We start from the raw sequence: 14043 nt of genomic DNA on the forward strand, positions 1-14043 counted from the left end.
GGATATAGATATTCATGATATGACCAATTTTATGGCTGCAATATTCGTTTATTATGATAAGCAACTTGATTTATTTATAAGTTTTTTAAAGAAAGCTCTAAAAATTTTCGGGAAAGATATTATAACTTATTTTGGTATAGTTGCTTACACTTATAGCTTATATGGCGACGATATCGTAACTTGGGTTGAATTTACATATGAATCCATGGAACATTTTAATTACGATGGCTTAGAGTTTTTAAAGTTTTGGGTTTTTGTTAAAGAAAGCATAGGGGATAACCACAAATATTTTATATTTAGTTCGATCAAAATTTTAGAATATTTACCTTCAAACTGGTTTGATTCACTCACCTTAATTTCAATATTTTGTGAAATTTACAAAACAAATCCTCAATCAATTAAATGTTTGATTAAAGCTCTATTAAATTCACATATTATTACAGACCCATTATAATATTATAGTGACATATATATAATTTTATTAAAGTTTTGCTATTTTAGTTTTTGTTACTTTATTTTATATAAATTTAAATGTTATACATCAAGCATAAAATCGTGAAAATAATAATTTAAAAAATATATTCAAATCTAGTAACAAGCATTTATTTTTTTAGCATACGAAAGCAGTATAACCTTACTACGTATTTTATAGATTTAAAACTTAATAAAATAAATTGCAACTAGCAAATTTACCCAACTAAATAGTTATAATTATCATTTAAAACAAAAAAATATATTAAAAAACACAATTACTTTATAATGAATTTAATATCGCCAATAGATAGGCCTCTATCTCCATTTCAAAATGCTTTATATGATGTTGCAGTGGCAAGGTCAAAAGGATCTAAGGAGGTAGATCCACCATGTGGCATATGCTTTAAAAAGATAATAGAGGAAGCTGAAAGAGAGCTTATAAGCTTTGAAAAAGATTCATTACGAGGCACTTGGGATAACGAGGAAAAAACATTTATTCACAAAGAAAGCAATAACAGAATAATGCATAAACATTCTCCCCAATCCCACGATTTTGAAGATAGATTAGATAGGGAGGAAAATATCCCAATCATAATGAAAAATAAAGTGAATGAAATTCTCTCCATATTAAATAAAGGTGGAGTTCGAGATGATGACGATGAAGTATCATTTGTAATCCGTGACAAAGAATCGAAACGTGGCACTAAAGATAAACTAGAAGTCCTAACTAAATCGCAATATCGTGAAAATTTGGAAAAGGAAAGAGGTGTACCAAAATTGAAAAAAGCATCATCTGCATTGACTAATAAAGTAAAGACAACGTCCTCGTTAGAATTGATAAATGAAAGAAAAAAAACACCAAAGCAGTTTTCTAGCATATCAATTAAGCAAGGAATTTCAAAGGATATAGATATTCATTCAAAGAAAGAAAATTCTGTAGTTAAGGATAAAAGTAAATACAGTTGGTTAAATGAAATACCTGGACGATCTTCTTCTATTGCTATACCTAATTGGGAAATTAATAAATCTCATATGGCTTATAATAGAGAACAATTGTCTCCTCAAAGGGAATCTCAAATGGTTTCAAAAATGATAGGATTGGAAGAAAATATTCGTGAATTGGAATTTACTATAAAACAAAAAGATGAAATTATATCAAGATTAGAAAAGTCAATAAAAAATTTAGAAGAGAAGCTCAAAGAGTAAAAATCATATTTTTTAATGTATAAATATAATTTTTAAAGAGTTATCATGCATTCACAATTAAAGCGTGACATCATGTCGCCTATATTTTTTTAACTGAATCCATAGTAGACGCGATGAGGTGATCATCACTCAGGAAATATATAATGTAGGAGACTTAAAATAGACATCACTCATTACAAAGAATTTGCTTGGTTTTGTATCTAAAATTCGTTTTGAAACTATGTGCTCTCGTGATTACCTTAAAGTTGGCTATTAGTCACATTTATGGTAATCGGGAAAGTTGTGTATTATCACTCTCATGATGAACTAATTTATATTGTTATGGAAAGTGATGTAGGCTATTTTTGCATTTATTATGTAGAGCCCAATTTTAAGAGTAATGTGACGTTAGTTCATAGATGAGATCAATTTTTCTTTATTAATATTTTATTCTTAAATTTTGATATGAGTTGAAGTTGCAAATAAATAATATTTAAGTGAATTGCTAAGAGATCATGACACAATGTGATTGATAGATCATCATTTATTTATTAAAATCATTTTATTTTATTATCTTGATTGGAATAAAAGATATAATTAATATTAAGTATATCCCTTTAAATAATTTTACTGCTCCCTTCGTTATTCTCATGGTAAAAATTCACAATTATAAAAATATATATATCGGATTGAAGGATTTTATAACCATCAGCTGTTAAATCGCCTCGTATCGCGTTCACTATGAATTTAGCTTATACACTTTTATAGATATAAATTTGTGATATTTTATTTTGCAGAAATCAATTAGAAATTGATAAATTCAATTGGGAAATGCAGAAAAAAAAGTCTTTGATCAACGATCTAAATGCAAAAAATAATGAACATAGAAAAGGAATGGATATTAAATACCAAGAATATACAATTGAAAAAATAAAATTAAATAAAGAATTGGAAGAATTAAAAAATAACAATTTGAACGTTGTTTCAGAATATAAAAAAAACATTGAAACAATGGAAGATAGGATAAAACATTTGCTCGAAAAACAAAAAGAGTCTGTTAACCTTAAGGCCAAAGAATCTGTTAACCTTAATACCAAAAATACTGAGCACTTACATACTTATAAATTCAGACAAAATGAACTCGTCTCCTCAGTCTGTGCTTTTTGTGGGGTCCCGTACAACATAGGATTAGAAACCATTAGTTCCAGACAAAATGAATTCCTTTCTTCAGCTTGTTCATTTTGCGGGGTCCCATACAACTCAGGATTTGGAACAAATAATTTTCTCGTTAATCCCATTTCTAGCTTAAATAATGAGGAATTCTTAAATATCATAAATGTATTAAAATATTATAAAAACCTTTATGGTAATAGTAATTTTAAACTTTGGTTACAATCGCAGATATCCGAGAGAGATCGTAATTATTTATATGATAAGTTTTATTTCTATATCCAAACCTTTGAGAATGAAAGGGATTGTCTTATTGATATTATAAAAAATTTGAAAGTTTAATTTATGAAATATTTATTTAAATGATATTTTTTTAATGTAAGAATGTGAAATGTTTTTTTCGTTGAATAAAATGTTAAAAATAGATTTGAATATTGTAAAGTATAAAACGGTATGTCAAACTTTTTTAAAACTTTAAATTTTATTAGAGATCATAGACATAAAAGTAAATTATTTATGCCATATAAACATTATCTGCGTTATTTAGAACTACCTGATGATTTAGGCGAATACAAAGAACCTATAAAAGATGGTGTAGCATTTAATGCCCTTTATTTGGGAAACACTTTGATAGATTATAATGAACATGAAGATTCTGCAAAAGTCGTTAAAAGAATTTTAAGAATGGTTATTATTATTATTATCAAATCTAATCTATTTTAAAATAGGCCAAACTACAATCTAGGAAGTCAAGATTGATACTTTTTGTGACACCTAAGGGTATTAGAACAATTAATTTTGAAACTAAAGAACCTCATCAAGAATTTTGTATATATAGGTTATCTATATAAATTTCTACATAAATTTTATTAAGTTATAGAATAGCATCCTGTGTAGCTATAAGTAATTTAGAAAAAGTATTTGCATTTATTTTTAGAAATTCAATAAATGAAACATTAGAGTGCCATGCATTTCTATGTGATAAAAAGAAATTAGTAAAAGACTATTTTTGATGTCTTCTATTATCTTTATAGGCCATTGCACTTACTAAATCAGTTGTACAATCATTTTCAATAGCAAATGAAGATTATGAAGCTGAAAAAATCAAAAGAAACTGCAATACAGAAAATAGCACAACAAAAAACATATTAACACATGTTCCACTCTCTTTCACCACTTCTACTGAAAAGCCACCTACATATATAAATGGAATGATCAAACAAAAAAATAATTTAAATCTAGAGGTGCTTTTTAAATTATTTTTTAAATTTATATTATCAATGTAGAATATTGAAATAACTCCATTAAATGTTTTACCACACAATTCCTCACGATTAAAGAGTATAATCATACCCAAATGTAAGTTAATGTTTTATTTTTGTAATTATCTACATTATAAAATATAAGGTCATTATAATGGATATATAAATCATTCAAAATTCAATGCAAATACAATTAACCTAAATGGATTTGAAGACAATTTTATTAATCAAAAGTCACCTCAAACAATTGATGATATACTTTGTTAATTTTCTATATTATTATCAATAAAAGATATAAATCAATATAATATTGCAAAATTTATTAATATATGGATTGGTGTCTTTCATATTCCCTTAATTTTGACCGTTGTATCTTGCCTGATGAACTTCTTGGTATATCTGATATTATTTCCATCTATATTTATATAATTATTAAATTGTATTATTATAATTCTCAAAATAGATTTTTTTTATTGTTCAAAAAACTGGAAGTAGATTTTTAAAAATTATATTTCCACCAAACATTAAATTTGAATACATTATTTGAAAAGTATTATTTTTAGAAACATGTAAATATTTTTATGTGTAAACAAATTTTATTTTTTATGTTTTTTGATTATTAATATATGTTTTTTTTATAATTTGATATATAAAATAAGTCACCTGTAATGAAAAAAAATTATTATATTATTAGATTAATAAATTTTATTATGATTATTTATCTTGATCAATATGCTAGGGATGCAAAAAATGAGAAAAAAATACATGTAATCAGGTAATAGCCCTCACTTTAACCTAATCACTAACATAATTTAATGGAAAAAAACACTTAATGCATCACTTTATCTTATAATAATAGAAAATTTTGAAAATCTGTTGATGTATTCCTAAATTTATTTTATTAAAATTATGATAAAATGAGTAAAATTTTGGTATCTAATATAAGGATTCTATCTATTAAGAATTGAAAAATAAGGTTTTTGATTTTTGTGAAAAACCTTCATTCTTATCTTATGTACTTTACAGTGTTGTTAGATGGCTCGATAGCCAATTTTAAATTAAGATTTTAGCTAAATAATATTATGCAAGCCTCGAACATGATATCCAAACTTCTCTGTAATATTTGAGTAAATCTTCAGGCTTGCGTAATATTTGTTGGTTATAATATTAGGCCAGCCATTTAAGACCACTACTAATAATCTAAGGCCATTATTTTATTGTCACATCATTATTAACGATTTTCCGCGATGTATTTATATTACTTTTAAGGATATTGAATCAAGGTTTTTTTTTTAAATGTAATATAAATTCAAGAGTTTATTTGAAAGAAACAAATATAATATCTTTCCCAGTCTTCACTTTTTCAATGATTTTTTTTGGATTATTTTAATTATAATTAATAATGCCTTTGAATTTTAATGATAGATTACAAATTTATTTTCATGTTTGTAATGTTTATTCTTAATAATAAAGCTAATTTCATTTGAAAAAAATAAAGTAAGAAATAGGAAGAAAAAAAATTGACAATGCTCTCTTTAATGTTGGTTTTATGATGATTAGTTAAAAGTAATTTTTATTATAAGATTTAATTATTATTCTGGGTATTTAAAAATTGAAAATATCAGGCGATACAGTGGTATAACAACTTTTCTTAGATCACTGTTGCAAAAATTTTCTAAACCAAATAAAACACAATTTACATAGAATACATTATTTCATCAAAATTGATACAAATACATAAGAATAAATTATAGGGAACACTAAGGTAATAATGTTATTTTGAATCCAGATCTTAAATTTGATTGTTGAAGAGATGTGCCTAAAATGGGCACACAAAATGGCTAATTTTAATAATTTCTTTTTAATCTCCATTGTATTTGATTAATTTATAAATAAATAAATGTTAACATTACTAATATACCTGTTCAATAAAAGTAGAGATGCGCCTATATTTTTTATCAGATCGGGGTCGATTATTTTTTTAAAAAAATATTGGTTATCGGCCGATATTAAGTTTTCCGATTCAATAAAATGGCGTCATAATCTAATTTTACAACATTGATATTTAAGAAAATATATTTATAAGTTAAGAATATTCTTAAATGTTTATGATTTTATAACTAAATGAATAATTTTTTTAAAAAAATTGTAACAATTCATTGATCATGAATAGACTAGTTGGTATGTTACTTTTTAAATGATAGAAAGATTTTTGATGATTTTATTCTTAAATAAATGATTTCCCAATATTTTTACATTGATAATTAAATAAATAAGTCTAAAATAATAGGTATTTAAATTTTATAGTAGTATATTTTAAATGACTTGTATCTTTATTGTATAAGATGTGGTAAACTATAAATGGAAAAATTTATTTTGAAAATTACAATGTATGAAAATGAAAAACAGGTAATTGCTGATATCAATGTAATATTGGATCGGCCCCAAAAAAAAGTGTCAGACATCTCTAAATAAAACAAAAAATTTAGGTTGTTCTTAGCTATTTTACCCTTACTATGGGGTAAAATGGTAAACCTCATAATTATTCATCATAACTCCTAAAGTATTTTAGTTAGACGGCTTTACTTCTTTTTAATTTATAGGTGATGAAATGGACATGCTATAATTTGTTCTTTTTGTTTTTATTTTAAATTTTAATGGTAAAAATAGCAAAATAGAAATCGTTTTACCCCAGTCTCTCCTAACATTTATTTGTTTCAAATAAGATAATTATAAAGTAACAATATTAAAAATAAATGTAATTAAAGCGTTAAAAATATATATATATAATTTAAAATAAAAAAAATTATATATTTTCGATACTTCGAAGTTGTAAGTCCAAATTAATTGCTAAATTTAATTATGCAAAATAAATGAGATATAATAATTTAAAAAAAACTAAAATAATTTAAATTTAAAACAAAATGCAGAATTTATTTTAATTATGATTTATTTTTTAAAAAAAATCATTAATTTCAATCGCGTGGATCTTGCATTTTAATAATAAATTATTGAGATAAAATCTAAAAAATAAATAAAATGTTCTGATTTAAGTTTTTAGTCTTTAATTCAATAATATAAATGATAGCCGAGGAGATAGTGTTATTAAAAAGCCCGCTTCGGGTCGATTTTGAAAAATGACCCGATTAAGATTATGACTAAAATTAACATTCTGTAATTCTAAAGATTTACTTATAGCTGGCAGAAATGCTTGGACAACTATTTATCAAATCTCGATAAATATATTATTTTAGTTAAAATTTTAATCGGGAATTTTCCAGCATGGCCTGCCCGAGATTTTAAAATTTGGTCATTCTATAAATAATTTCGACTGTATTTTGTGTAACGTAGTTTGAAAAGGAAATCGATTATATGGGAAGTAAATGAATGTTTAAAATGGTCCATTATTATATGATTTATAACCTAACTAATTTATTGCAATGTTCCCTAATCAATTATCGGACTGGTCTGAGTTTGTGATTTTTTGATTTTATACTATAAATCGTATCGGACTTGTCAGATCGAACCCGGTTCGGTCAAACTCAGGCAGATATTCTCGGACTCGGCTAGGCCGTAAATTGATTTAAGATTTTTATTTTCCAGGCCCGACCAGGACCTCAATTTTAAATTAGACTTTAATTTTATTTTGCAATTCTTTTTATATATATTTTTTTTTTCTAGAAAGAAAAAAGCCAACAATTTTTAATTTCCTTATGATATTTTATCAATATTTTAGCTTTTTATTTCTTAAAAATATAACTTTTTTTCTTTATGATGATATTAATAAGTCTAAAAAAATTAACATGAAGAATAAATTAAATAATTATGTTTGAACAATAATGTCCTTCACTAGTCAATGTAAATTTCGCAATCCATTTTTAAATTTGAATAATATTGCAAAAAATTGCCATTTCATAAATAAAAAGTGTAAAAATAACTTATTTTTTAAAAATTTTTATTCTGCATTATAAATGAGAATGCTGGAATGGGCAAAATGGGTCGAAGTTTTATTGAAAGTAAGAAGAAAAAAAAGTTAATTATATAAATACGTGGTTATCATATATATAAAGTTTCTTAACTTAGTGCATTTTCTTTTTCCACGACTTGAATAATATTTTATAGAAATTCTTATTTGAGAGTCACTGTCAATTATATAGTAAAATGATAGCCCTTTTAATTTTTGGTCCCAAAACTCTTTATTTTTTCTCTACGGTATCTGGTTCCTAATGATCCTTCTATTTTTTTAATCAAAATTTGACTTAATTTTTTTTTTGTATAATTTAGCATGTTATTAGGATTTCCAAACTGTGCATAACGAATACCCGATGTTTCGAATGGTTAAGAAAACTTTAATTTAGCTAACGTGGTTATCTGGACAAATAACTATAATAGAAAAATAGTTACTGATACTTATCTATCAAAATTTATTGATCCGTAAAAGAGTTAAGACACCAAAAAGACAAACCATGCAAACCTTTTTAAAGGTTTTTTTTCAAGTGATTAAATTGTTGTAGCGGTTCAGGTTCGATTTGTCCCTAGGTATGCCAAAGTTGACAATCGCCTGTGGTTAAAAAATACAAGATAGCAGGTTTGTAGCATTTATTTCTCGCTTTTGAATTTTTCTTAGTAAACGAGTTATTATATTTAGTATATTGACTAAGACCTCAATTCCCGATTTTAGCCAAAAAAAATAAATATTAACCTAAGCCTCGCGAGATTTCGCCTATAAATGGCAGAAAGGGTTTTCCTTCTTTTGGCCAAATCTCGAGGTTTAGGTTATTTTTTTGCTAACGTATATTTTGGTAAATGGTTAAATCTAGGTTTACGACGACAATAATTATTCTTTCATGACCCGATTATATATTTATTATTTACCTCTTGGGGACAAAAAATAGTGGATGTTGAACTGCTCGAAAAGCTTCTCAACTCGTCGTAAATGTCTTGAAAATCTCTGTATTGATTCTCTTTCAATTTAATGAAAGCTTTTATGATCTATTGAATGGAATCATATATTTTTTAAAAAATAAATCATAAATATAGAAATAAGCGTGAATTTATTATTAAAATATTGATATATTAATTTATTATTTTACCGATAATTGTTAAATAAAGTTTTTTAAAAAAATAAATAAGGTACAAAGTAATTGACATTATCGATTTTCGAAATATTTTTTTTGTGGGACCGATAAATCAATCATAAATATTTTGGTAATTAAATAGATTGTAAGCCAAATCTACGAAAAATTAGCCCGTGTTTAGCCCTAGTCTAGGCTTTAAACCTTACTTAGTTTAAGTTATATAAAGAAAAATAGTCCATTAAAAAAATTTAAAAAGATAATACGGCTTAAAATCTACCTAATTGCCCATTTTTTTCCCCTTTAAATAATGTTACTTCTTGATTTTGGTCGGGCGAAAATTTTCCTATGACCGCGCACTCGCTAACTAACGGATGTTTTTCCAGCATACTTTCTATATCCATGGGCCCTATACGGATTCTATATAATTTTTATTTTTAAAAAAAGTGATGTTAGGAGATAGAGCTATAGAATTAGTTTTATTAAACTTTTATCACTTTTTGACTGTTTCTTCTATATTATTAGATAGTGTTTAAAGCTCTAACCCTCTGTTAATCATATCATCGTTACGACCGCAATACCATACGTAACCCTTTTCATCTATTTTCGCTAGATCTCCTGTCATATAATAATCTCCTACGAAAACGGAATTAGTTCTTTCCTCATCATCCTTTAAAGTTTTTTTATTTATATAGGAATCAAAAAATGATTATTACCCGTTAATAATCATATAAACAAAGAAAGTATAGGCTATAAATTTAATAATAAAATAAATTAAATGATTATAAAAATAAAAGTAATAAACGTAATGTTAGCCAACTTATAAACAAATGTCGATTCTCAGCGCTCTTCTATATCTATAATTTAGTACTCAAATATGCCTTTAAATTTAAAATATCAAATTTATAAGATTATAGGATAATATTTTCGGCTAATTTTTCCTTAATGATTATTTTTTTAATCGAAAATTATTTATTCAAGGTGTTCGTATTTTGGAAAATTATACATTAAAAAATAGTACCATGTACTCCTTGAACAGCTGATTACTATATCCTTTTTTCAATGCTAAAGCTAGACTTCCTATTTCGTTGGCCTTTAATACGTTATGATTGTCATCCAATATCTAAAAATTGATTTATTGATTACTTTTAAATATTGATTAATTGATTAGGATCAAGAATATATTTAAAAGTGGTATAAAGATGCTTATTTAAATAATCTTGAATCGAAGCAAATCTATTATTGGAACGTTATTTTTTCCACGGTACAAGTCTAGGCCTGCGAATCTTAAAATCTTATTAATTTAATTTCGCCTCAACCATCGTGCTAAATCGTAAAATTTTTGATAAATGCTTTTTTCTAAGTCCCGGCCAATTTAATATTTCCCCAAGGGCACTCAAAATGGCTGACTAAGCGGCTCATTTTTTTTTATTTAATAGACAATATGATGGAACCTAAACATCATACTTTTATGTTTTATATGATTTGAAGTTGAACAATAATATAGAAAGGCATTTGGTCAAACTCTGAAAAATACCTTCATCGGCATTTATAGAAAGAAAAGACATACTACAATAATATTTATTCTATAAATGTATTTTTTTTTTAAATAAATGAAATAATTTAAAAAAATATATAATTGTATTTAAAACGAATCTCAATATTCAATGTATAAATGGATTTTTAATTTTGGCCTAAATAACTGACCAAGCGTAAGATAACTGTTTTTTTTTTCAATTTTTCAATTTAATTAAATATAATAGTTATATTCAAAGCAGGGATGTGGTGAACCCAAACCCGGGTTCTGGAATTTTAAATTCCATTTGGTGGAAATTTTGATAACAGGAACTTAAGAGGAGTCCGAACCTTCCCTAAGTCTATATTACACCTGGTTTAATGAGTTGTCCTTAAATCGGTCCCTGTTCGGTCTGTGGTTTTAAAATGCCCAACCAAACAATCTTAAATTCCTGAACTACAAATCCCAAATTCAAAGTACACCTCTAAAATAAACAATAAATAAATGACCTCGAATGCATAGCCGGGGAGAGGTTTGCCTATGGAACCAGGAGTTAAAACAACATTGTCTTGTTGAGCTATAGTTAATCCCTTTTGAAATTATGTTTTATAAAATGTGTATTCGAATAAAATGAATTTTTTTTTTACTAATTCAGTTTGCCCGTATCCGGCTTTAATGTCTAAACCTGTCATTTGTTTCCACGAATAGAAGACGTCATTGTTCTAATTAATTATGAAATTTTAAGATTATTTATATTTAATCATTGAAAGAAGAAGAAAATAAAAACACAAGAAAGTTAATTAGAAGTTCAGGTAATACTTAACAATTTTGAAGGAGAAAGTCGTAAATTTTCTTAATTCTAAGCTTTAATTATTTATTTATCTTTAAAAAATATATTTTGCACAACCAAAATCTTTTTTAGTGCTGAGCCACTTCAAACTCTGAGGGCTCGCGGGAAATGAGATGGTAAAAATATACTAAGGAAAGAAATTATTATAGTAATGATACTTGGTTTAATTATTACAAAATCTTAAGAAAAATTATATAAAATCCTTAGCAATATAATCTTGAATTTTAACAATTTAATATACGGTGGATGAAAAAAAACCCTGTTTTTTCGATCTCTTTTTAATATTATTTTTTTTGTTGGTACTAAAATTCTTATAATAAATTATAATTGTTACAGCAAATTTTTTCGATATCACAATTATTTAAATTAAGTATATTAATCTCCGACTTGCTAGCAATTTTTCACGATCACAATTATGTTTTAACTTGCTCATTTTATTAAAATGAGTTTATTTGAATATATCAAAATGTTTAAAATAAGTATTTTGTTACTTTTTTTGATATTGGTTTTTTATACATCCTTAGTATATTTAACATTATTTCTTACTAGATATTCTCCCGCGCATAAACAAGTTTTTAATTTGCTCTTAGCAATCCTTCTGACTTCTTTAAAATTCTTGAGGATTCCAGACCAAAGGGCTGGCACAAAACAAGTTATAGTAATTGGATAGGTTACCACGATCTATATTTATCAAAAAAAAAATTTATTATCCATTTTTCGTATTTTTTTCATTTACTATTTTATTTAATCATGTCACTCAAATCTTCTAAATTTTGATTCAAATTATTAACATTTTAATCTCAAACGGTTAATTTATATTGAATATAATAATTTGTCCATTATCTCCTTTCCTGTCTTATATAAATTTATTTTTGATTTACTTTAATTATTTTCAAGAAATCATAAAAGTTTGTCATCTCGTGGCAGAAAATGCAAGCGCCTTTTGATAAGGGCCATAGTAAATTTGAACTGAATGACTTAGGCCATCCCAGCGTGGTAAGCTGCCAATATACATCATCGTTTTTAATGTCATGCCAATAACTAATCATTATATTAATTTTTGGAAAAAAAAAATTAATAGCAGATCCATTTATCTTGCATTTGCAAAATAAAGGCTTATTCTAATTATATTTTAATATTTTTATTGTGGATATATAGAGTTGATTTATCAAAAAAAACAGCAAAAATGATGTATATAGAACATTACTAATACCCCACCTATGATTAAGCTACGGAGAATTAATCCAGATAATATATTATAGTAAGCCTTATTACAAATATAAAGAATGATATTTGAAATTTTTATATCAAAATTATTTTAATTTATAAATCTTGAATTATATCAAACACGCCAAATAAAGAGCTTTATTATGACCAAAGTTTTTGTTGTTATATATGATAGATCTTAGGAAGATATTGAAAGAGCGACAATTTAGTAAGTTTTTCTAAAAACTCGAATGTAACTTAATGCCAAAAGACCCCAGCTTTAGGCATAGATATAGAAAATGCTAACAAAAAATATTGTATATATTTTTCTTAAAAAAATTAAAATTAACTTAATGTCATAAGCCCAGGCCCATGGGACACTTTTAATAGTATGTAACGTTAATTTTTGTCGGCCACTAGTGCCGCTCGTGAAAAAGCCTACTGATATATCTGTGGAAACCATATTTTCACACTAAATTATTTTAAATAGTTTGTTTTTTTTAAAAATTGAATATAGGAAATCGAAATGTTTTGACATGAATGATAAGAGAAGAAGAGAAGAGAAGAAGAAGAAGAAGAGAGAAGAGAAGAGAAGAGAGAAGAAGAGAAGAAGAGAAGAAGAAGAAGAAGAAGAGAAGAAGAAGAGAAGAGAAGAGAAGAAGAAGAAGAGAAGAAGAAGAGAAGAAGAGAAGAGAAGAAGAAGAAGAGAAGAGAAGAAGAAGAAGAAGAAGAGAAGAGAAGAAGAAGAAGAAGAAGAAGAAGAGAAGAAGAAGAGAAGAGAAGAAGAAGAAGAAGAAGAAGAAGAAGAAGAAGAAGAAGAGAAGAAGAAGAAGAAGAAGAGAAGAGAAGAGAAGAGAAGAAGAAGAGAAGAGAAGAGAAGAGAAGAAGAGAAGAGAAGAGAAGAAGAGAAGAGAAGAGAAGAGAAGAGAAGAAGAGAAGAAGAGAAGAGAGAGAAGAGAGAGAAGAGAAGAGAAGAGAAGAGAAGAGAAGAGAAGAGAAATTTGTGTTAAGAAATAATAAGTTTAAGAAATCCAAAAGATGAAAAAAAAAATTTCCCTCTTAACCCGATCTGGACCTGGGTTTTCATAGACCTAAATCCTAAAAAAATTTGGGTTTAAATTAGGAGAAGATTCCTACCAGAACTCTGATTTAAACCCTCAAAAATTTTATTTAGTAAGTATGTATTTATAATTCTCATAGTTTGCAAAATCAAAATCTTTTAAGCACGTTATCCGGCCCATGCTCGTTGATAAAAAAAAAGTTAGTCTTTCGATCCCAACTCTGGGGTGACTCACTAATTTACAA

General features: G+C 26.1%; 2 protein-coding genes across 3 annotated transcripts; one reads left to right on the top strand and one right to left on the bottom strand.

Moving 5' to 3' along the window:
• The first annotated feature begins 3231 nt into the window (after nucleotides 1–3231).
• On the top strand, nucleotides 3232–4647 carry LOC135924806 (low density lipoprotein receptor adapter protein 1-like). 2 transcript variants are annotated; one of them, XM_065459919.1, is made up of 8 exons: nucleotides 3232–3334; nucleotides 3377–3516; nucleotides 3558–3667; nucleotides 3710–3732; nucleotides 3790–3824; nucleotides 3864–4073; nucleotides 4116–4188; nucleotides 4237–4647. In XM_065459919.1, the coding sequence occupies exons 1-8, from the start codon at nucleotides 3283–3285 to the stop codon at nucleotides 4356–4358; spliced, it is 765 nt and encodes a 254-aa protein (XP_065315991.1). In that variant the 5' UTR covers nucleotides 3232–3282; the 3' UTR covers nucleotides 4359–4647. The 2 variants fall into 2 exon arrangements, with proteins under 2 accessions (XP_065315991.1, XP_065315990.1); XM_065459918.1 differs by having other exon boundaries at nucleotides 3710–3824.
• A 3936-nt stretch (nucleotides 4648–8583) lies between these two features.
• Nucleotides 8584–12449, bottom strand: LOC135924036 (acyl-coenzyme A synthetase ACSM4, mitochondrial-like). The gene is made up of 9 exons (XM_065459084.1): nucleotides 12414–12449; nucleotides 12079–12213; nucleotides 11330–11404; nucleotides 11192–11272; nucleotides 10188–10289; nucleotides 9712–9836; nucleotides 9484–9586; nucleotides 8967–9083; nucleotides 8584–8652 (listed from the first exon to the last, which is right to left on the bottom strand). Exons 1-9 carry the CDS (start codon nucleotides 12447–12449, stop codon nucleotides 8584–8586), a joined length of 843 nt encoding a protein of 280 aa, XP_065315156.1.
• Nucleotides 12450–14043: the final 1594 nt, after the last annotated feature.

The sequence above is a fragment of the Gordionus sp. m RMFG-2023 genome, chromosome 2 (genome assembly GCF_954871325.1).
Source record: "Gordionus sp. m RMFG-2023 chromosome 2, tfGorSpeb1-WG-v2, whole genome shotgun sequence".
Lineage (NCBI taxonomy): Eukaryota > Metazoa > Nematomorpha > Gordioida > Chordodea > Parachordodidae > Gordionus > Gordionus sp. m RMFG-2023.